At 40.5% G+C, this 21,295-nt stretch overlaps 2 protein-coding genes across 2 annotated transcripts in view; both read right to left on the reverse strand.

The window, feature by feature from the left end:
• vars1 (valyl-tRNA synthetase 1) overlaps positions 1-7,610 on the reverse strand; it is a 41,744-nt gene extending 34,134 nt beyond the window's left edge. Inside the window, exons 1-3 of the mRNA XM_057835111.1 lie at positions 7,487-7,610; positions 3,845-4,197; positions 3,640-3,783 (exon numbers count right to left, since the gene is read on the reverse strand). Coding sequence (XP_057691094.1) covers positions 3,640-3,783; positions 3,845-4,195 — 495 coding nt within the window. The 5' untranslated portion in view covers positions 4,196-4,197; positions 7,487-7,610. The remainder of the gene's footprint in view (positions 1-3,639; positions 3,784-3,844; positions 4,198-7,486) is intronic.
• Positions 7,611-13,291: 5,681 nt separating this feature from the next.
• LOC130915158 (uncharacterized) lies at positions 13,292-21,182 on the reverse strand. The gene is made up of 3 exons (XM_057834967.1): positions 20,703-21,182; positions 18,171-19,082; positions 13,292-14,328 (listed from the first exon to the last, which is right to left on the reverse strand). Exons 1-3 carry the CDS (start codon positions 20,997-20,999, stop codon positions 13,777-13,779), a joined length of 1,761 nt encoding a protein of 586 aa, XP_057690950.1. The 5' UTR covers positions 21,000-21,182; the 3' UTR covers positions 13,292-13,776.
• Positions 21,183-21,295: the final 113 nt, after the last annotated feature.

Consider the following 21,295-nt stretch of genomic DNA (forward strand, 5'->3'; position numbering starts at 1 on the left):
AGGCCAAAGAGCTGTCGAAGGACACCAGAGACAAAATTATAGACCTGTACCAGGCTGGGAAGACTGAATCTGAAATAGGTAAAACGCTTGGTGTAAAGAAATCAACTGTGGGACCAATTATTAGAAAATGGAAGACATACAAGACCACTGATAATCTCCCTCAATTAGGGCTCCATGCAAGATCTCACCTCGTGGCGTCAAAATGATAAGAATGGAGAGCAAAAATCCCAGAACCACACGGGGGGACCTAATGAATGACCTACAGAGAGCTGGGACCACAGTAACAAAGGCTACTATCAGTAACACAATGCCCCGCCAGGGACTCAAATCCTGCACTGCAAGATGTGACCCCCTGCTGAAGAAAGTACACATCCAGGCCCGTCTGCGGTTCGCTAGAGAGCATTTGGATGATCCAGAAGAAGACTGGGAGAATGTGTTATGGTCAGATGAAACCAAAACAGAACTTTTTGGTAGAAACACAGGTTCTCGTGTTTGGAGGAGAAAGAATACTGAATTGCATCCGAAGAACATCATACTCAGTGTGAAGCATGGGGTGGAAACATCATGCTTTGGGGCTATTTTTCTGCCAAAGGACCAGGACGACTGATCTGTGTAAAGGAAAGAATAAATGGGGCCATGTATCGAGAGATTTTGAGTGAAAATCTCCTTCCATCAGCAAGGGCTTTGAAGATGAGACGTGGCTGGGTCTTTCGCCATGACAATGGTCCCAAACACACAGCCAGGGCAACAAAGGAGTGGCTCCGTAAGAAGCCTTACAAGGTCCTGGAGTGGCCTAGCCAGTCTCCAGATCTCAACCCCATAGAAAATCTGTGGAGGGAGTTGAAAGTCCGTGTTGCCCAACGACAGCCCCAAAACATCACTGCTCTAGAGGAGATCTACATAAAGTAATGGGCCAAAATACCAGCAACAGTGTGTGAAAAGCTTGTGAAGAGTTACAGAAAATGTTTGGCCTCCGTTATTGCCAACAAAGGTTACATAACAAAGTATTGAGATGAACTTTTGGTATTGACCAAATACTTACTGTACCACTGTATTTTCCACCATGATTTGCAAATAAATTCAAACAATGTGATTTTCTGGGGGGTTTTTCCCCACATTCTGTCTCTCGTGGTCGAGGTTTACCCATGTTGACAATTACAGGCCTCTCTAATATTTTCAAGTGGGAGAACTTGCACAATTAGTGGTCGACTAAACACTTATTTGCCCACTGTACCTCTTGTCCAGAGATTTTATTACACAGGGAATGTGGCTGTGTAATTTCATAAACTTCGGACCCGCCGCCTAGTATAGCCGGGGTATCCGCATTGTAATCGGATTAAAATGAAGTGGCATCACGGAACGCGCCATCGCCATTTTTTTGTGTGGTATTACGACATTGTAAACAATGGAGGCGAATGGTACAGACACGGCTTTTCTGCTCTTTTTAAAACTGTAAGAGCTCTTAATTCCTACACCTCAATACGTCTGAAAAAGACATCGAACATGCCAAAAAATGATAAGATAGAAGATAAGATTCTGGTTCAGTGGTGACCGGCACAGACGATGACGTCGCACACGAGGCTGCTCCATTTTGCCCATGGATAGTCTGTGCAAAGGTAGGTGTCCCGTGCAGGAGCGGGGCATTTATATACGCATGTTTAACATGGTGCAGACAAGGGGTGCAACGGTTCAGTTAGCCCATGGTTCGGTTTTGGGATCATGGTTTCGGTTCGGTTTCGGTTTGCGTTTTGCTTTTTTTTTTTTTTTTTAAACTGCCTTTATTTTTCTTTCAAAAAAATGAAATAAACACTTAAAATGTAAACATTTTCGACTGTTAAAATGCGTCTTAGCTCTTTGGGTAGTGTAGTGACTGACTGCTGAAATACACACACAGTAGTAAAAAAGTTACTTGGCAAAGTAACTGGTGATAACTTTCATGTTTTTTTTTTCCATTAAAAAAAACAAACAAACAAACCCAAAAACATAGTAACCTTTGCTATGTTTGGAGGTCATTTAATGTTGTTAATCAACCGTTAAAGTTGATAAAATTGCTCCCGTTTTTGCATTAGTTCCCTTCTGTTTACTTTCGACATGTGAAAATTTTTAAACTGTTTCATCCTTTAAAGATATACTCAAGTCAAGATTTTGCCGATTTAGGAGTATTTTAGATAAAAAGTTGCTTAGGTTCGCTCGTAAGGTTTACTACAACAGAGCCTTTCTGAGAAGTTTACTGCTCTAAAATGGCGGCTGTTTACTAACGCTACCGAGTCTGTTTGTATGGTGTCAGCTAAGTCAGGAAATCTTGGAGCCACCTAGCCAAGCATCGCGTTTGCTACAGTGTCTCAACAAACACTCTTCCCTCTCTTGGTCTCTAACTTTCCTCGTGTCATTCAACCAAACGCAATGCACGAAAGACGTGCAGATTTTAAACGTAACGTACGGCGTACACATTTAAAAATGAGTGCTCACTTGTACAAATTACGACGAGACCGTACAACTTGACAGGTATGAATTATAGTGGACCGTCACAGTTAGGTAGTAGCACTCTGTAGCACGGGACGTCCAACTTCCAACTATCAGTGGTCAGGGCGAAACTATGTGCTTTAGCGAAATCATCTTCGATGACTTTGCATGCCATTTCATAAATGTCGGGGATTACGTTGTCCGCGAGGGAACAATGTAACGCGGGTCAAGCGTTGCAAATAAATAACAAGGCCCGCCGTGTGTTTTCACTGGTGTCATCTTCAGGGTTGTCCTACCCTGAGAAAGTGATATCTGTGGGTGATGCCGGGTGAGGTGCCGGAGTCATGTTATAAAAGTGTTGCCATTAGCATGGGGAACAAGCGCTGAGCAATGCTTGCAAATTTGTTTTTTTTTTTCAATATTTTCTCTCCCTCCGCATAGTAGTCTACGGGGAAACCAAAAAGTTTGCCACACAGCAGATTTGAAAGAAGCCGTTGCTTCCTCAAAATTCGGTCTCTCCACTCCTCCGCTCGCCATAGCTATTTGTTTTCGTTCTTGTTTCACTTTCACTTCGCTCGTAAGTGAGAGAGGGCGTTACTCGGCTTCTATTACACAGGTGCTTGACAGCGATCAGACATTTACTTGCGGGGCGGGAATTTCTCCACAGCGGTGCTTCACATCACACACAGGCACACAGCGCTCGATCAATTCATTCCACAAGCGTTTGGAATACATTAATTGCAAAACCGAAAAGGCGCGGTTCATATAGGCGTATTGAACCGTACAGTGCGAACCGTACGGTTCGGCTTTGAACCGCAAACTGTTGCACCACTAGTGCAGACAGGTCTAAAATACTGTCCGAATATGCAAGGCAAAAAAATTATCCGTTCTAGTGTAGACATAGCCTCAGAGGAAACAGAATAGACTTGGTTAATGTCTATTACTACTGTATTGACTACTTTTGATTTTATCATTAATCTGTGTATATGTTAATGTGATTAATCGTAGTTAAATGCAAAAATCTCATGCAGTTAAGTCTCTGACTCAGTCTCAACTCCCAAAAGTCTTGGTCTTGTTTTGGTCTCTGTGAATTTAGAACTCTGGCAAGTCTTGGTCTCAGATAGTTTGGTCTTAAGCACAACACTAAAGAGGAGCAAACGATCTGAAAATACATACATATTTGAAGGGTAGAAGTAGAGCGGAGGTTACAGCCATGTCAGCAAGGGTGATGCTCTCTCCTACGAGGTATGTTTTTGGCTCCAGCATCTTATCCAGAACCTTCAGGATGCGCAACAGCTCAACCCGCGAAGTCTGCTGGAGCTGATACAAAACAACACATGTTAAAAAGTAACAGTAGCAATTATCCGAGTGACTTTCCTACCTTTTTATCCAGCGTCGCACCCATGAGAGGGAAAACGACAGCACAAGACGATGGGATTAGCTCGTTGTCGGCGAAGCTGAGCCACTGCCACACCTCGCTCTGCTGTTTGACATCCACGCCGGCTTTCTTCCCAAGCGAGGCCAGGTACCAGCCCACGGCGTTGGCGCCGCTCAGCACGGTACCGCCATCTCCCGCAGCCAGCACCAAAGCCGGTGTCGAGCGGGAGCAGAGAGCGGTGGGGGGAGTATCAGTGACGATCTTGACATTAGAGGACGGCGATGCCTCTGCAGCAAGGAGAGCCAGGATGCTTCGGAAGTCATCCGGGTGGGGGGACACATAAAGAGTGGCCATCGCTGATGAAAATAAGGTGTTACATATTTATGACACTAATAATATATGACAGCCAACCAATACTTTTGAACTGGGAGAGACTGGCAGCGATCCAAGTTCAAATAATTTCTCTATTTAAATCATGCTTAAAAAGTTTGGGATGTATTGTTTTGAATGCAAATGTCACGTGCATGACTATACGATATATATATATATATATACGATATTGATGGACAACAATACATAGTTTCCGACATTAAAAAGTCTGCCACTGTTCAATTCATGGGCCTTCGATCGATTAGGTAAAACATTGTGTACACTTTTGAAGGGAACCTCGGACTTACTTGTAGGTCCTAATAAGCCACAATTGTTCTCTTTTACTAAAATATGTTATTAGAATCACGTGAATATTGCCATTGACATAAAAATCGATAATAATTAGTACATGTTTTGACCTGTGGAGGGTGCCATGTTTTATGTGCACAATGGACGCTCGGGGTGATGACGTAATTTGAACCTCACTAGACGAAGACTACCGGCGTTCTGCAATTCATTCTACACGGCGAAACGTCCAACATATGCACACATCGGTTAAAAGCGGCGAATACCTACTATTTGTGTTTTTATTGAGTTCCTTATTACTTTTTCATTGCCTCAAAATATGTTTTGCATGTGTTTCCCCCTCATTCTTTTAAGCATTGTGTTTTCTTGTGGTAGCTTTAAAGCAGATTGTTGATCTGTTGACCACATTAGTCACGTAGTGTACTTAAAGCCTCCTTATTTGATACTATGTTTAAGTATTTTCTTAAAGTGATCCTCTAACTTAAATACATGTAGGCTCTAATAAACCACAATTGTTCTCTTGTACTAAAATATGTTGTTAGAAACACATAAAATGTTAAATCAATGGCAATATTTTATAATATTTAGTCTATATTTTGACCGTTAGTTGGCGCCATGGTTTGCGGGCTCGCAGTGATGACGTCATTGGTATCTTTCGTGTTCAACAATTGCTTATTGCTGTCTAAACTCCCGAAGTAAAATGCCACGATGCGCTGCTTTTGGATGCAATTTCCAGTCAAATGGAAACAAGGGGAGTGAAGTGAGTGGTCAAGGTGGAATTATTATTTTTACTGAATAAATGTGCACAAGTGGAAGCTTCTCCCCCTTTTTGGTCCCTGTATGCACGCATCCTACCCACCACGCGTTACAACTAGCGCCCGAACATTTTTCCTGGATCCTCAGTCAAGTAAGGGATCCGTCTATTTTCTGGATCCGACGGTCCCACCGCGACTGCAATATTGGTTTCGGATCTGTCCATTTTTTTTGATTCGTCGGTCCCACAGCGGCTTTTCGGATCAGTTTATTTTGTGGAATCGACGGCCTAATCGCGGCTGCGACATAGCCATGGTATCGGTCTAATTCCTGGATCTTCGAGTGAGTAAAAAAACGCAGTTTTGGATTACTATTGCTATCTTTTTTGTTGACTATTCTTCGTGGGAGTTTTCCCCAAATCATACTAAATAATTAAAGCACTATGGCACGCTACAGTGACGACAGTGACTCTGACGTGGACCTTACAACAATGTTGGGAGTTCGTCAGGGAACGCGTGTTTGCGTACTGCTGAGCTCCCAAGTGAAGAGTGGTCAAGGTGGAAATATTTTTTGTGAATAAATGTGCATAAGTGGAAGCTTCTCCCCTTTTTGGTACTTTTATACACGTTTCCTAGCTACAACGCGTTACAATGTACAAGACATGGATTACACAAGGTGTGCTCTTTGGCCTGTAGTGCAAGCACACGACAGCTCTGGATGCTAACAATCTTCATAATTATATTAGGATAAGTTTGAAAACGCAATATGCTTACCTTGAATATCTGCTAATAAAACCGGACAGCATACACTCTCGCTCCCAACCGGACTTCCCAACAGGACTCTCTCGCATCACCAGTTTTGCCCAACTTTTGTCTTATCAGGTATTTGCTGCACGCATTTTTCCCTGAAGCTCGTCTTGTGAACGACCAACAGTGCTGTCCTGCTCTTCACTTTTCAGATCAGGTTCAAATAGGAAGGGGAGAACTGACGATATGTTGGGAAAGCTAACGAGTGACACGCTGGAATTTCCGCAACGGGACCAGTGACGTCACGTACTGCGACGTAACAAGAATGACGACCTATCACTTAAAATAATTTTACAAACTTTATTAAAACAAAAACATTAAGAGGGGTTTTAATATCAAATTATTATAACTCATACTAACATGTATCTTTTAAGAATTACTTGTCTTAAAAACAGAAGATCCCTTTAAGGCATCTTTAGTATGTTTTGTCTGTACGCATCTAAACAAACAAGCTGTAAGCACATGGTTTTACTTTGGGTGTCAAATTCGCCTCTTGTAGAACGTTTCGCCGGTGTAGCACATTTTGGCAGAACACGGGTTTTGTCATACTTTCGTCTATTCTCATCCCGTCTTTCCTGTTTATTTTGCTTTTGCTGCTCGTTTTGTGAAATATCGACAGTGCTGTCATGCTCATTAATGTTCCTCTCGGGTTTAAATTGAAAGGGCTAAAAAGATGACATGTTTATGTAGATAGAGTCATACTCTGGAAGCCAGGCAGCATGGCCAAGTGACGTCAACAATGGCGACCTGCGAGTTTAATTTTACAAATTGTGTAAAAACAAAAACATCAAGAGGGGTTTTAATATCAAATTATTTCAACACATAATAACGGTTATCTATGAAGAACTCAGTCTTTCTATCCTGGATTCCTTTAACACAATCCATTTAATTTCAAGGAAAGCAATAAAAAGTAAAATAGCAATTTTTGCTTTTGGCTATGTTGCTGAAATATTTTAGACATACTTAAAAGGGTGTATTAATTGATATTTTACTTTTTATTGATTTCGTTTTGATTGTACTTAAATCGATGTATCGATCCAAATCGATTAAATGTAACACCCTTATTTAAATCCTCTGCCTAACGTACAGTGGTCTTTGATGGTCATCAAATTTAGTTCTTCATTGTAAAAGTAGAACTTAAGAACCAATCTCGGGGCACATACATGCTTCCGAATGTTGGTATGTTCAGTTTATTAAGCAAAATACTAACGTCTTACGTGTGTCCATTATCTATGTGTTTTTTAAGTAGTTTATGTCAAATGCCTCCACCTGTCAAAACCTGATTAAAGTTAATGCTATGTTAGCTTCAGCGAAAAACAAAGTCAAACTTGAGTTTTGCGATTTATTAGCAAGGTAAGACGTTGGTTAAAGATGTTTGCATGCTTACTTTACACGTGCGTGTTGCTCTTACCTGTAAAGTAAAGAAACTATGAAAGACGACAGCCGGTCAAAACGCTGCACGCCGCTTGAAGTTACTCACGCCACTCTAGCAATCTGACGCAATGAGGCAGCAATTCCGGGTTTGAAACGCCACTTCCGGTCTAGAACGGATGTCTTAAAATAAAATGTATCCATTCTGTTAAAAGTCGTACAAGAATACTCGTTGATTAAAAAAAAAAAAAAAAAAAAAAAAAAAAAAACATCATTGTTAGTATGGTTTTACCATAAAATGGTAATAATGAAATTCGGTTCCTTTTCTCGTTTCACAAACGCTTTAATTGTTTTATTTATTAAAACATTGGTTTAGTACAAGAGACCAGGGTACTCTGTTTCATTGTGTATGGCAATGTGGAGAAGTTAAGAAATTTTGGGATGAGGTAAGATTGAAGGACGTTGGAGCGAGTGATTTTAAAAGACATTTCATTTGGACCAAAGTTTTTTCTGTTGGGATTGTTTCCAGAAGAACATTATTACAACAAACATGAACAGACACTTATGAATCTTGGTTTAACAATGGCAAAGAAATGCATTGCATTAGTATGGAAATCGAATCATGGACCTTCTATCGAACAGTGGATGAATCAGATGTTGTCAGTAGTACCTCTAGAACAGGGGTGTCCAAACTTTTTCAAAGGGGACCAGATTTGGTGTGGTAAAATTGTGGGGGGCCGACCTTGGCTGACGTCATTTACGTAGACCAATATATTTAAGCAAATTTTAGCAAGCCATTCCGTGGGTCACATTTGCTTTATTATTTTTTTAAATTAATAATTTCAACAATCTCGCAACTAGCCTTTGTAGCGTACTCTTTCGACTCTCGGACTCTTGTAAAATACTGCAGCTGTAAAATTAAACTAGCTTCAAGTTGCTTCAATTTCTCGCTACGTATCTTCCCTGTAATCTTCTCGTACATGTCAGCGTGTCTTGTTTGGTAGTATCGCCTCACATTGAACTGTTTAAAAACAGCGACTGTCTTTTTGCAAATGAGACAGACACAGTTGTTGCGTATTTTAGTGAAGAAATAGTCTCCTATTTCCACCTATCCTTGAAGCGTCGGCCGTCGCAGTCAACTTTCTTTTTTTTTTGTTGATTGTCACCATTTTAGAAAATTGGGAGCATAGGGTCACATAGGGTAATGTTGCTTAGAGTGCTGCTGCCTTTTAGTGGGTAAATGAGGAGCACCATTTAGTGTGTAAGCTACTTCATATGCTGGTAGTAGTACTGCTGACCAATTTATTAAGTCTGTGTGCGGACAAGACGTTATTGATTTTATGACAAGAGGCTGGGGGCCAGATGAAATTAGACCAAGGGCCGCATTTAGCCCCTGGGCAGGACTTTGGACATATCTGCTCTAGAACGCATGACATACATTTTGAAGGGCAAACACCAGACTTTTGAAGACTTGTGGACACCTTTTATGAATTATGTCAAGAAAATGAAACTAATATGAGGTTCACCGGATCCAGGGCCGGCCCAGCCTATACGCAGACTATGCAGCTGCTTAGGGTCCCTGACCACTAGGGGGCCCCCGATCTGGCAATTGTTTAATTTATATTCTATTTTGTTTACTACAGTTTGCTTTATTTGACTTTTGTGAGTTTTGAATTTCATTGAATTTCAAACTTTAAAAAAATAAACGTTCTTCCTTAACTTCTTTCTTTCCCCCTCTTTTAGAAAAAGGTTTGGCGCTATCTACTGTAAGTACTGACAATCATTTGGGGTGAGAAGTTTGAAGTGTGCAGTGCAACAAAATCTGATTAATATACAAAATATGGACGTATGGGTTGGATTGCATGTATGGGTTTCACAGTACACTGTGACGAAATGGTATGCTAAAAATATGGGCCCCTTGGCATTATTTTGCTTAGGGCCCCCAAATGCCCTGGGCCGGCCCTGACCGGATCATATTGGGGTCTGTGATTCTCTGTTTATGGAGGATAAGGGCGATGAAGGAGGGGGAGAGAGAGAGGGGTAAAAAAATTTTTTTTTTTTTTTTTTTTAAAAAAAGCAAGACACTTTCTGCACAGTTGAGGAAATGTATAATCAGTACAACTTAATATTCTCAAGCCTGTAAACAATAATTTAAAAAAACAATAAAGATTTACAGCGGAAACTATGTATTTTCTTCATTCCATCTGAATCTTTTCCAGTCCAAGATATCATTGGCTAGCTTATAATGTTAGAGGAACAACTGTTTTTTTGTTGTTGTTTTTTTCTCTTCTTTTTGTGTGTATTCCTGGTGTGGTCTTTTTATGTTATTGTTTCATGGTGTTAATTATTAGTTTGAAAATCAATAAAAATATTGTGGGGGAAAAAAACATTGGTTTAGTAAAGTTCAGTAGTAAAGTTCAAAGTTCAGATTCAATGATTTTTATTTCTATTTGGCTTAATGTGTTTATGTAAAAGGTTATAGTACAGTATAATAACAGTTCATATAGGCCTGGATCTAGGTTTACCCACCAGAGTGGGCACTAAGAAATCTTGAGGGGGCACCCCCCAATGCAGGCTTTTTTTACACTCGGCCGGACCGGTGCAAGTAGGACACTGGCTTGTGTCCCGTTGAGGCTGCATTAATTTTTGGGGGGCTTGTTTTTTTTTTTTGTTTTTGTTTTTTTTGTTTTTCATTCATCTATCTACTTATTCTCGCAGTCGGCGTGATGTCAAGATGACGTCATCTCGCATAGCAACGTGTCGCCATTTTGAGATGGGGGGCACGCACAGGTAAACATCCGTAAACAAACGTTGTCTGAAATTCATTTATTTCAGCTGTTTTGCGTTTTTTTTTTTTTTTCATAAAAACGTCTTAAACATGACTTATTATTATCAAGAGTTATATCACTGCCGACAGACGCGAGGAGGCGATACAACTTAAAATTAGCGTGTATTGGCCTGCAAATCTGCCCATACAAAGTCGCAGCTGATAGCTGGATAAACAATCCAAAGGAATTGCCTGCAGTGGAGTTCGGAAATATCTACAACTACCTCATAAAGTCACCCAGTAAGTTGACCTTTATCAATTACGTGGAATATGTACTGTTTGGAACTAAGAAAACTGGTAGTATATACAGAGTTATTATTTCTGCCGTAACCGGTAATTCGCCTCCAAGCGTTATTTAGCCATTAACACGTCATGGCAAAATAACTAATTCCCACTAGGCCAATAATATACCGATTGACCGATCAGAGCAGTTCACGGCAAAAGAAAAATAACGGTTTTCGAGTTGTCGGTTACGGTAATAATAACCACTGCCTAGTCCAGGGGTGGGCAAACCGGTCCTCGAGGGCCGCAGTGGGTCCTGGTCTTTGTTCCAACTGATTCAGCACAGACAGTTTAACCAATGAGGTTTCAGTATAAACAAGATGCACCTGACTGCAATCCACTGATTGCACTTGTAAGAAACCAGATTGGTGAAAGACTGTCCTCATGATGGGTATGAACAAAAACCCGCACCCACTGCGGCCCTTTGTGGAATAGTTTGCCCACCCCTGGCCTAGTCTATTGAATCCTAGCAGCTAATTTGGGCAAAAATAAATCGATTTAAGTTTACTCACCAGTAATAAAATTTTGGCCGCAAACGTAAATGTGCCTGGATTTAGGCTCCCACTGGCGAGAATGGTCCACGGAACAGTCTTCTTTTACTGTTCCTCGATTGATTACTTTCAGCCTTTTGCTTGTCCTTTTCTTCTCACGAGGAAGAATGAAGAACTTAAAATGCGGCTCCGAACTCTTCCTTGTGTTACAACCCGCAGCACAGCAACTTTTAGTCATTCCGACGGAAAAAAGACCGCAAATAAGACAAACGTTCAACGCGTTTGTACTACAATGCACGACAGAGCAACTGCTTGTGACTCGTGTTTTGCCCCCATTTCAATATGGCGACGCTTTGTTGTGGCTGGTGACGTCATTAATGCCCAGATGTCCGACTGCGAGAATGTGTCTGGAGGAGAGCGAGGAAGCGCGCGGATAACAAACGAGGTTGGAAAAACAGCTTGTTTTGGTTATTGCTTGTTTGGCGTGGTTGCGGCCAGCAGTAACCGTTAATCCTGCAATTAAAAAGTAGGTGAGACCAACTCTCCGTGGGTTCTCTATATCCAGCGCGACGCTACAGTAGATATTCCTGACATTTTGATTGGGTGGGCACTAGAGATGATCCCGATCAATCGGGTCCGATCACCTCATTTTCAAAGTATTGGAATCGGCAAAAAAATATCGGCCATGCCTTTTTTTAATATATATATATTTTTTAATTAAATCGTTTTCTAATTGTATTTAACGTTACAGACATAATATGTTACACTTATCCAGAGTCTTTAGGTTAGGCTTAAGGTAGGGTTATCAAATTTATCCCAATAACAGCGGTAATTAATTTTTGAAAAAATGTATCATGCTAAAATATTTAACGCAATTAATGCATGCACTGCACGACTCACTCACGCATTGTCGCGCTCCATCTGTAAAGGCGCCGTTTCACCTATATAGAGAGATAAAAGGCAGCGTTAAATGATTAGAGTGAATTTTGGCAGCCTTTGGAACCTTATTTTAATTGGCTAAAGCCTTACAATTCCCCTCCCTACGATTAGTAATATCATGGGAAGCAATGTGGGGAAGCAAGGTAGCAATTGATCTTTTTCTCAACTCTTATGTTATATCCCATCGCAGAGAAGATATATGAATTGGTAGGACTACACACAGTCATGGTTCCACTTGTCATGGTTCTACTTCCCATCATGCATTTGGCATGGCCTTCAGTATCATTTACTGAAAGCTCAACAAATACACTAGATGGCAATATTTAGTCACAATATACAAAGTCACAAGTCTTTCGATCCGTGGATCCCTCTCACAGAAAGAATGTTAATAATGTTAATGCCATCTTTTTATTGTCATAAAAAACAAATACAGTACTTATGTACTGTATGTTGAATGTATATATTCGTCCGAGTTTTATTCATTTTTTTCTTAATGCATTGCCAAAATGTATATGATCGGGAAAAATTATCGGGAATGATTGGAATTGAATCGGGAGCACAAAAAAGCAAATGGATCGGGAAATATCGGGATCGGCAGATACTCAAACTAAAATGATCGGGATCGGATCGGGAACAAAAAAACATGATCGGAACAACTCTAGTGGGCACGACTCACGTCTTGGTGGACCGTGCCCACCCCGGCCCCCCATACATCCGGCCCCTAGTTCATATAGATAACTTTGTGCTAAGGGGAAAAAAAATCCATTGTTTAAAAAAAAAAAATACAATAACAAATCCAACATCGTAAGCCGTTACGAACAGTGTTACTCATTACCTAAGTATTTTTTCACCAAATACTTTTTTACTTGTACTTGAGTGCATTTTTTTATGACTACTTTCACTTGAGTAATATCATTTTGACGTAACACAAGCAGAGGTGGGCGGAGGCCCACCTCTGCTTGTGATTTTATCAGAGTACCATCATTCTGGTCAAACGAGCTTTTACTAAGATATCTATATTTGATTGCATTACTATATGTTTTTTGAACAAAACTAATAGTTCCACGTCTCGGATGTCTTATATTAGTGTTTTGTGCATGCTTTTAAATTGTCTTGGTCGGCATAGTAAATGAGTCAGCCGTCAATGGCTTTACCAAGTAAAGTTTAAAGTTGATCCAAGGAATTTAGGATATCCCACGATTCAAAATCAGAGGAGACTGTAGTAGTACCAAATTAAAGAAAAGTGCATTAGAAAATGGATGGGTGGCCTAGTTGAATGAGTTGAAACAATAGGACAAAAGCTGTAAATATCTTTTATTCAAGCATAACAAAACACATCCAATTCTTATGACTACAAATATTAGAAAAAAAGGCACATTCAGTGTCATCAAGCCGTTCTTCCCTAATCACATTTCAAGAGGTAATCTGTTAAAAACCTGAATGGTTAATAGTGAAATAAAAGGGGACATAATTTGCTTAGCACCCATGAGGACAGAAAAAAAGAATTTCACATGTCACGTAAGTGGATTTTTATGTATGTATATTTCACTAAACAACATACATCGAATAGTTTTGGTTGGTTGGTTTTCATTTGTTTACTTTCATAAATAATGGGTGAGCAGGCACTCTGCAAACAGAATTATTAGTATACAAGCCATTAAAATGTTTATTTAGCCCAAATATGTCCCCTTAAAAATTGAAATAACAATTTTTGTTCACTGTTAATCCAATAAAAAGTTGTAAATTTAATTTCCAGTGCAAAAAAAAAGACACACCCACTCCAAAATGTTCCTACTCCGCCTCCAACAGATTAGTGTGGAGTGGTGTTGTATCCATCTCCTGTCCAAACCCTTCTGTGAAAGCCCCAAACACTACATCCAACACTCCGAAGACAATACTCCCCCCCGTGAAGAACACATTGAACACCCCGACTACGCTTCTCCACGCCAGCCGACCCGTCCCTCCGCCCAAGGCCAGCGCCTGATCCCCCATCTCCATGGCTACGGTCCCAGCATAGTCCCCACTCTGCCTAAGAAGACGCCCTCCGAAGAATTTGCTTACCCACCACGTGTTGCCCACGACATCCCCACATATCCCGACCGTGTCGCCGGTTAGTGTCCCTACGCCGGTCACCCCCGTGTAGCAGCTGTTCAGCAGCTCTGCCAGCATGGAGGAAGAGCAGTAGTAGAGTCCATAGATGCAGTCCATTAGCATGTCCAGCAGCGTCTCAAAAGCCCAGCGTATCCAAGACAGAAGATCTGATACCAAGAGGTAGAAGAAGGAGAAGGTGTCTCCTGGGAGAGCGGTAAGGACACCCAGGTCTTCCTGGAGAACGTACAAAACCTGCAAAAAGGGACAACATAAATTTCAGGTTTGTACATCCTAAATTACAAGTCTTAAACCATAGACTCCACCATCAGTTGACAAGACAACTCCCACAGACTTTGCGCCACGCCTTCCCGTAGGGGGCCGATCCATAGAGCATTGAGGTGGCTTTCACTATTCACTGTGATAAACTCAAACACACGCTGCGTTCTAACGCCGGATTTAGGTAGAGATAGGACGAAGGTTTTACTGCATACAAGCAGGCAGGAATGTCTCAAGAGTGATTTGGTCAAGGATTCAAGGTAATTATAATATTTTACGCACCATGCATGCACTTTGAAACTTTGTGAATAAAATGAAATGGAGAAAATTAGCCTAACTTTACCATAAAATATTTACTTAAAATGAATGATACCTGCCCGTTTTTTGCTTTTAACCAAGAGTCTAGACTGTTTTACATTCATAGCTAAAGAAATTGTGCGTTTTCAGAATTTATTTCCAAGAATTTTTAACTTATAAAGCTCTTTGTTCCGCGATGGCCGCCATGTTGGATTAAACAATACAGTAACTTTGGCATTAAATATTTTCGTAAAATGAAGATGACTGCCCGTTTTTTGCTTTTAACCAAGAATCTCGACTGTTTTGCGTTCATATCCATAGAAATTCCACGATTTAAGTATTTATTTGCAAGAATTTTCAACTTAAAAAGGTCTTTGTTTCATTACGGCCGCCATGTTGGATTAAACAATGCCGTAACTTTGGCTTGAAATATTTACGTAAAATGAACGATAACTGCCCGTTTTTTGCTTTTAACCAAGAATACAGACTGTTTCACGTTCATATCTGTAGAAATTCTGCGATTTGAGCATTTACTTGCAAGAAGTTTCTACATAAAAAGTTCATTGTTTTGTGACGGCCGCCATGTTGGATTTTGCATCTCTAAAGAATAGCGGAATTCAACTTAAATTAGCTGTTGAAAACTTGCACAAACTTTTAAAAAAAAAGTTGCTATTTTGAGCAAAAACTTATATATGTTAAATATTGCTATTGATCCTGAAAATATAGGTGATTATCTCTGCATTAGGTGATTTTTGTGCTTCTAGTGTAAAATTTGGGAATTTTATAGCAATTTTAAGTTTCGTCATACTTGTATAAAACAATAATTATTCACGATATTATTAGGGAACGACTTTGAATTTTATGATGTCACTGCTCATGGAGACTCATACATGCCTAAGGGAGGTGTTTGTTTTGTTGGTTTTAGGTCGCTAGTGGCTTTAATTCTGAAAATATTGAACATTTTTTGAAAATAGGCCCCCTACGGATCAGCCCCTAGCCCCGTCAACTGATAGTGAAGACTAAGTTTAAACTCAAGATCTGGCCCGCTACGTCATTTTGTGTGACCCGTGAAACTAAATTATGTGCTCTGACTTCCCTTTTTCGTTAAAATGAAATTTAAATAAAAATTTCTGCATTGAACAGAATATTTATTTTGCCTTTATTTGTTCATCATGCTTTTTTGTGTATTTTCCGTTTTTATTTAAAAAATTAAAATAAAAATGAATAAGAAAACACACAAATCAAAAATATGTAAGAGAAAATTTGCTATTAAAAAGCCCATTTTGACAATTTTTTGGTCAACAATGCCCATAAAAATGAATTGACTAACTATCAGCTAACGATTAGTCATGGAACCCAACAAAATGGTTGTCCGAAGGAAGCCATAAGAACAATATGGCTTGCGACAAAAATGACTTTGACACCTCTTTGATAAGTGGATGATGCGCATGTCAACTGATCAGGCTGAGATGTCTTTGAAAGTGACAGGCAATTATTTGAGAGCGTAAGACCTGAGGCTGGAATGTACTCAGACAAACCTCATTCCTGTTTATGGGAGGAGCTGCAGGAATGAAAGACTGCCACCGAAAAAGGAAAAGCCGAAAGAAATAGTACATTAACAGTAACTCTTGTAAAAAAAAATAATAATAATAATAATAATAATACATTTTAAAAACCTTAAAATGCGAACGCAAAATAAAATTCCCGAGTGTTTTTCAAACTGCAGAATTGTATTTTTATTTAAAAATACATTAAAATACCTGACCTTAACCTTCCAGCGGTATTTAAAAAAATAAATGAGGATCTAAGTACAACAAAAGAATTGGCTAACTTGCATAGCAAAAGTCCACAAGCTTAAAAACTATAAAATGCAATTTTTTTACACTCTCTCTATATTTACTCTCTTAATAGTTCAAGCACATGTTCCCACAAAAAAAAGGTAAATATACCTATAAATTAAATTATGAATAGATAAACAGGGAGCAGCTGGATTCAGCCATGTTAAATGAGTTTTGTCATATTCACTCTTGCCACTAGAGGACAGTGTATCCAGCCAAATCAATAAAACTAAATGCAAACAATTCCAAAAAAAACTATTATAATGCTACTCTAATTAAACAAATACTCAAAGCAGCAAAATTTGATTCGAAGCTTTTTTGTAATTGAATTACTCAAGTTAATCGAATAATCATTGCAATCAAAACACACTAATTCCATGATGATACAATATTGATTCTATGGACAATGACACAAAATCTGTCACAATTCAATTTGATACAAGTGCCTTTGATCCATTTATCAATCCGGAGCAATGCATCATTACACCCTTTGAGTTCGACGAGAGCATCAATTATTCACGGAAATCTCACTTTTTATGGATGGGTCGGTTTATCAAAAAGCAGGGGTCTATTGTAATAAATAGGCCAGAAATGTGCAAAAAAAAATAAAACTACAGGCAGTTCCCGGATTATGAACAACTTTCGTTCCTATGCTGGCGAACAAGTTTCGTTCCTATGCTGGCGACGTAATCCAAATTTCTACATAAATTGGAATAAACCCTTTAAAGCCACCCTAGGTAACTTTTCAACCTTTATAAAATATTTTCATAACATTTGTGATGTCAGCTAACAACTAGTTGAATGACACCTCTTTTATATCTTGAGGGGGTCCGTATCGCTTTCAGCTGCAATAATTAACTTTGAGGAGGGTGGCAGGAATCCTGCCACTCACAAAAAAAAACTACAAATGTGCTGACTGCTTTACGGCACTCGTCACCTTCCCCTTTTCCTGTTCATCATAAAGACAGAAGTTGATGCGAACGCTTTAGCGCGAATTCTGTAAAGATGGCAGAGCAACAAAATAGACAAAAAGTTTTGTCTGAGGAGGGAAACAAAAAAAAAGGCAGGCTACCAGGATATACAGGATAAACACCAGCTCGGCTTTCACTCGCCAACATGACACCCCCGAACTCATCAGGTTGGGGGGTGGCCAAACTAAGCCACACGGTTGTTAACTGTCATAGGCTATTGTTTAGCCACAACTGGATTCATTATCGTATTAGTATTCATCCTTCACACAGCCGCTGGAAACAGACATGTTGTTTAATCCATCTGCAGGCGACCAGAAGATTGATTTTTGATAGATTTTTACGACATTGTATGGATGTGAGCTGGTCCTCATGGGAAACACAATGCTGGTCTTCATGGGAAAACAGTCTTCACACTACCGCTTTTGTCCACCGGCGTCGCTAACATCGACCAAAACTGAAAAGTTAACAAGTGTTGCTTTAAGTACTCCTAAATGCCCCGTAAATCTTAAAATAACTATCAAAAAACATGTTTTACATCATATTTATAAAAAACAAAGACAAAAAAGATCGCAACTGGCGACAAAATGGCGGACAAGATACTGTTACGCGACTTAAAAAAACAACAACAAAAAACAACTGGAGACTAAATGGCAGATGAGACTCCGGCGTCGTAAAATTTAAGAAAAATAAAAGTATTGCCATAAACTTTCACCTGTCCAGGGAACTGCGTGATCCTGGAGAAGATAGGCCTGAGTGGAGCTTTGAGAATGGACAAAGTGGTGGATAAGATGAAGACTACGATGCTGCTGGAATTGCTTTCTGCTTCGTCCACCTGTTCAGTGACACTTTCAACATAGCGCTTCTCTTCAGCTGCCTCGATGCTACTGCTCTCGGTCTCAACAGTATAATCCTCTGTCACATCAGCTTCTTTTGTATCAGAGTTTCTTGTATCCGAGGGGCTTGTGTCTGAGTGGCTTGTGTCAGAGTCGCTTATATCGGAGTGGCTTATATCAGCATTTCTTGAATCCAAGTGGCTTGTATCAGACTGGCTTGTGTCAGAGTCTCTTACATCTGAGTGGCTTATATCAGCCTTACCTGAATCCAAGTGGCTTGTATCAGAGTTGCTTGCATCTGAGCCACTTTCATCGGCGTCCGATACTATGCGGAAACTCTCAGCGAGATTTGCGGCCAGCTTTTCTATGTCGGCCCCAGTGTAAAGATCTTGAGTGACCCCAACCATGTCTTCCCCTACGCAGCCTCCGGAGAAAAGCCCCTCCACTCCCAGCTTCTCCTGCAATTCCTTGACACTCACCGGCAGCACGGTGCCGCCATCATCATCTTTGCTTATAAAGCCCACGCTAAAGCCGCCTTCAGCGTCCGGAACAGAGCAGCACACCGCTGACCACTGTGGCTTCACCTGACACCCCTCGGCCCAGCGAGCTCCCACCCCGGTTAGGATGTAGAGTTCACCGTTTCGGTCGTTGCACTCGTGGGCGACATGACTACGGATTATAGTGGAGACGGACCAGTCCCAGTGTAGAAAGTGGGAGTCTGTCGGTGGGGAGTTGTAGTAGTTTCTTCGGAGAAAAGCTGGAACAAACACTTTGACACCATCTTCCTTTTCCTGTGTGAAACAAGCAGAAAACCTTCATGAACTTTTATTCTTTGAGGTCGATGCTATTCCATGAAATGTTACCTATTCGACTAGTATGTACTTTCCCCAATCTGGCTTTAATAACAGTTAGGTCTCCCTAGCCCGGAACCTCTCATCGGGCCAAGTTAGCCAGCTAGCCAGATGCTAAGAGTTGCCCTCCTCCTTTTACTGTATGCAGTGCGGTGGAAATGTTTAGTAACAGTTGAAACTGCTAAGTGTACGCTTTGGGTTTTTATTAAAACAACTAGCAAAAGTAAAATTAAAATGCAAAATTAAATAGGGAATTCTAGGATTTTTTAGGAGTACAGGATCATGTGAAGATGAATGGCAATTTAATTTATATTTTTCAGACTATAAGGTGCACCTGACACCCACCAAATTTGACACGGAAATGGCATTTGTTCATAGATAAGCCGCACCAGACTATAAACGACAGCTGTTCTCGATGTATTACGTGGCATTTACACCAAAAGATATTAACCTGTAACACTTTATTTGACAGCGGCATCATAAAACCAAATGAACCACCATGAAGCTTTGCAGCCAATTGGTTCAAAGCTTCATGGCCATCACTGCTCCCTTGGGGGAGACAGTCAACCTCTGCTGCCACCTGCTGCCAACACTGTTGTCATCCAACATGCCTCCTAGCATGCATTGCAGCACTACAGTTGTAAATAACAATGAAAATTCATGTTCTGCGCTAATTATTTGTTCAGTTACTGTTCGAATTGTTTCATTAATTGCTAGTTGTGGTATTTGGCAACACTTTATTTGACAGTAGCGCCATAAGACTGTCATAAGACAGTCATTTTTGACATGACACTGTCAAGTGCACCAGTGAATGTTTTATGAAAGATGTCATTTAGTGTCATCCGGCAAATGATCTCACATTTCAATGCTGGATATAAGTGGAGTTAAGAGACCAAATTTGCTGGATGACACCTAATGACATGTCATAAGCATTCATTATTGCCCATGTCAGTGTCATGTCATAATTATGACGGTCTTATGACAGTCTGATTACCCCGCTGTCAAATGTTTAACCCACATAAGTCAACAAATAAGCCGTACTGGACTATAAACTGCAAGAGTCAAAATGAGGGGGTAAAGTAGCGGCTTATAGTCAGAAAATTACGGTAATAAGTCATCAGGTAGCTCTCATACACATGATGTGCCTTTTTTTATGACTGCTTGATTGGCACGCATGTCTCTAAACCACTGACACAATTTTTGCCAGGAGGGTTGCTTATCTCTTGCAAAATCATTCATTTTTTGAGGCCAGTGATTTCTTTATAGATCAAAAACAAATTATAAAGTCGTTCTTTCAATGGTTTGCTTCAATGAATGTGACGATAGGTATGCCTGGCTGTCACGCACAATTATCTGTGTTTGATATATATAATAATTTCAGCAATTTTGAGGCCATGCCTTGAAGATTCACTTAAAAATATAAACTTGGTCTTCCTCTGCCGAAAGTTCGACAATCATGCGATTGTCTCCCAACATAGACAGATTCTGGTAAATTATAGTAAGATGAATCATATTAACAGACTTATCAAATTTAGAAGACTGTAACATTGATGTACTTACCAAAATCTCCTCTTCTTGGAACTCTTGTCCCAACAACCATCCGGGACCGAGACGGATGGCCAAGGCAACAGCGGTGTGACAGTCAGGCCTGTGCAGGGTGGCAAACTTGGGGCCACTGTGCTTACCATGACACCAAACTTTCAATGCTGAACCCTCGCCTTGAGGAAACGTCTGCGTGAAGAAGCTGCTGCCGCATCCGAGTTGTGACGCGTCGTCGTCAGCTGCCGGTGACAGGCCCCACCAGCCTTGCACCGGTGGGCCCAGCAGGGCCATCAGCCACACAGCAGCAGTCAGCATGTTGGTGGCAGCAGCAGTGGGTGGGTGGTGAGCTCAGCAAAACTCGTTTACAAAGCCATGCAGTGTGCGAGAGGGTTACAAATAATCTAAGTGTCTTCCTCACTGGCTGCTAGAAAACTTGTTGAAACACAGCAAATGAACAACTAGTGCAGGCTCCGTCTTGCTTCCAATCACCCCCCACACACACACTAACCAGCCTTCACTGCACTGTCATCTCCACCCTAAGCCCCTCCCCAATTTATAGTCTCCATGGAGACACCTTTTACTCTACCGCACAAGCCCAGCACACACCCTCC

This window comes from Corythoichthys intestinalis, chromosome 4 (genome assembly GCF_030265065.1).
Source record: "Corythoichthys intestinalis isolate RoL2023-P3 chromosome 4, ASM3026506v1, whole genome shotgun sequence".
In the NCBI taxonomy this organism is placed as follows: domain Eukaryota; kingdom Metazoa; phylum Chordata; class Actinopteri; order Syngnathiformes; family Syngnathidae; genus Corythoichthys; species Corythoichthys intestinalis.

What these genes read in the sequence shown, in the direction of transcription:
- LOC130915158 (XM_057834967.1), bottom strand. Translation starts at nt 20,999, where the DNA reads ATGCTGACTGCTGCTGTGTGGCTGATGGCCCTGCTGGGCCCACCGGTG. An exon ending in TCCAAGAAGAGGAGATTTTG is followed by an intron (nt 19,083 to 20,702) that starts GTAAGTACATCA and finishes TGTTTCACACAG; the next exon opens with GAAAAGGAAGATGGTGTCAA. An exon ending in TCACGCAGTTCCCTGGACAG is followed by an intron (nt 14,329 to 18,170) that starts GTGAAAGTTTAT and finishes CCCTTTTTGCAG; the next exon opens with GTTTTGTACGTTCTCCAGGA.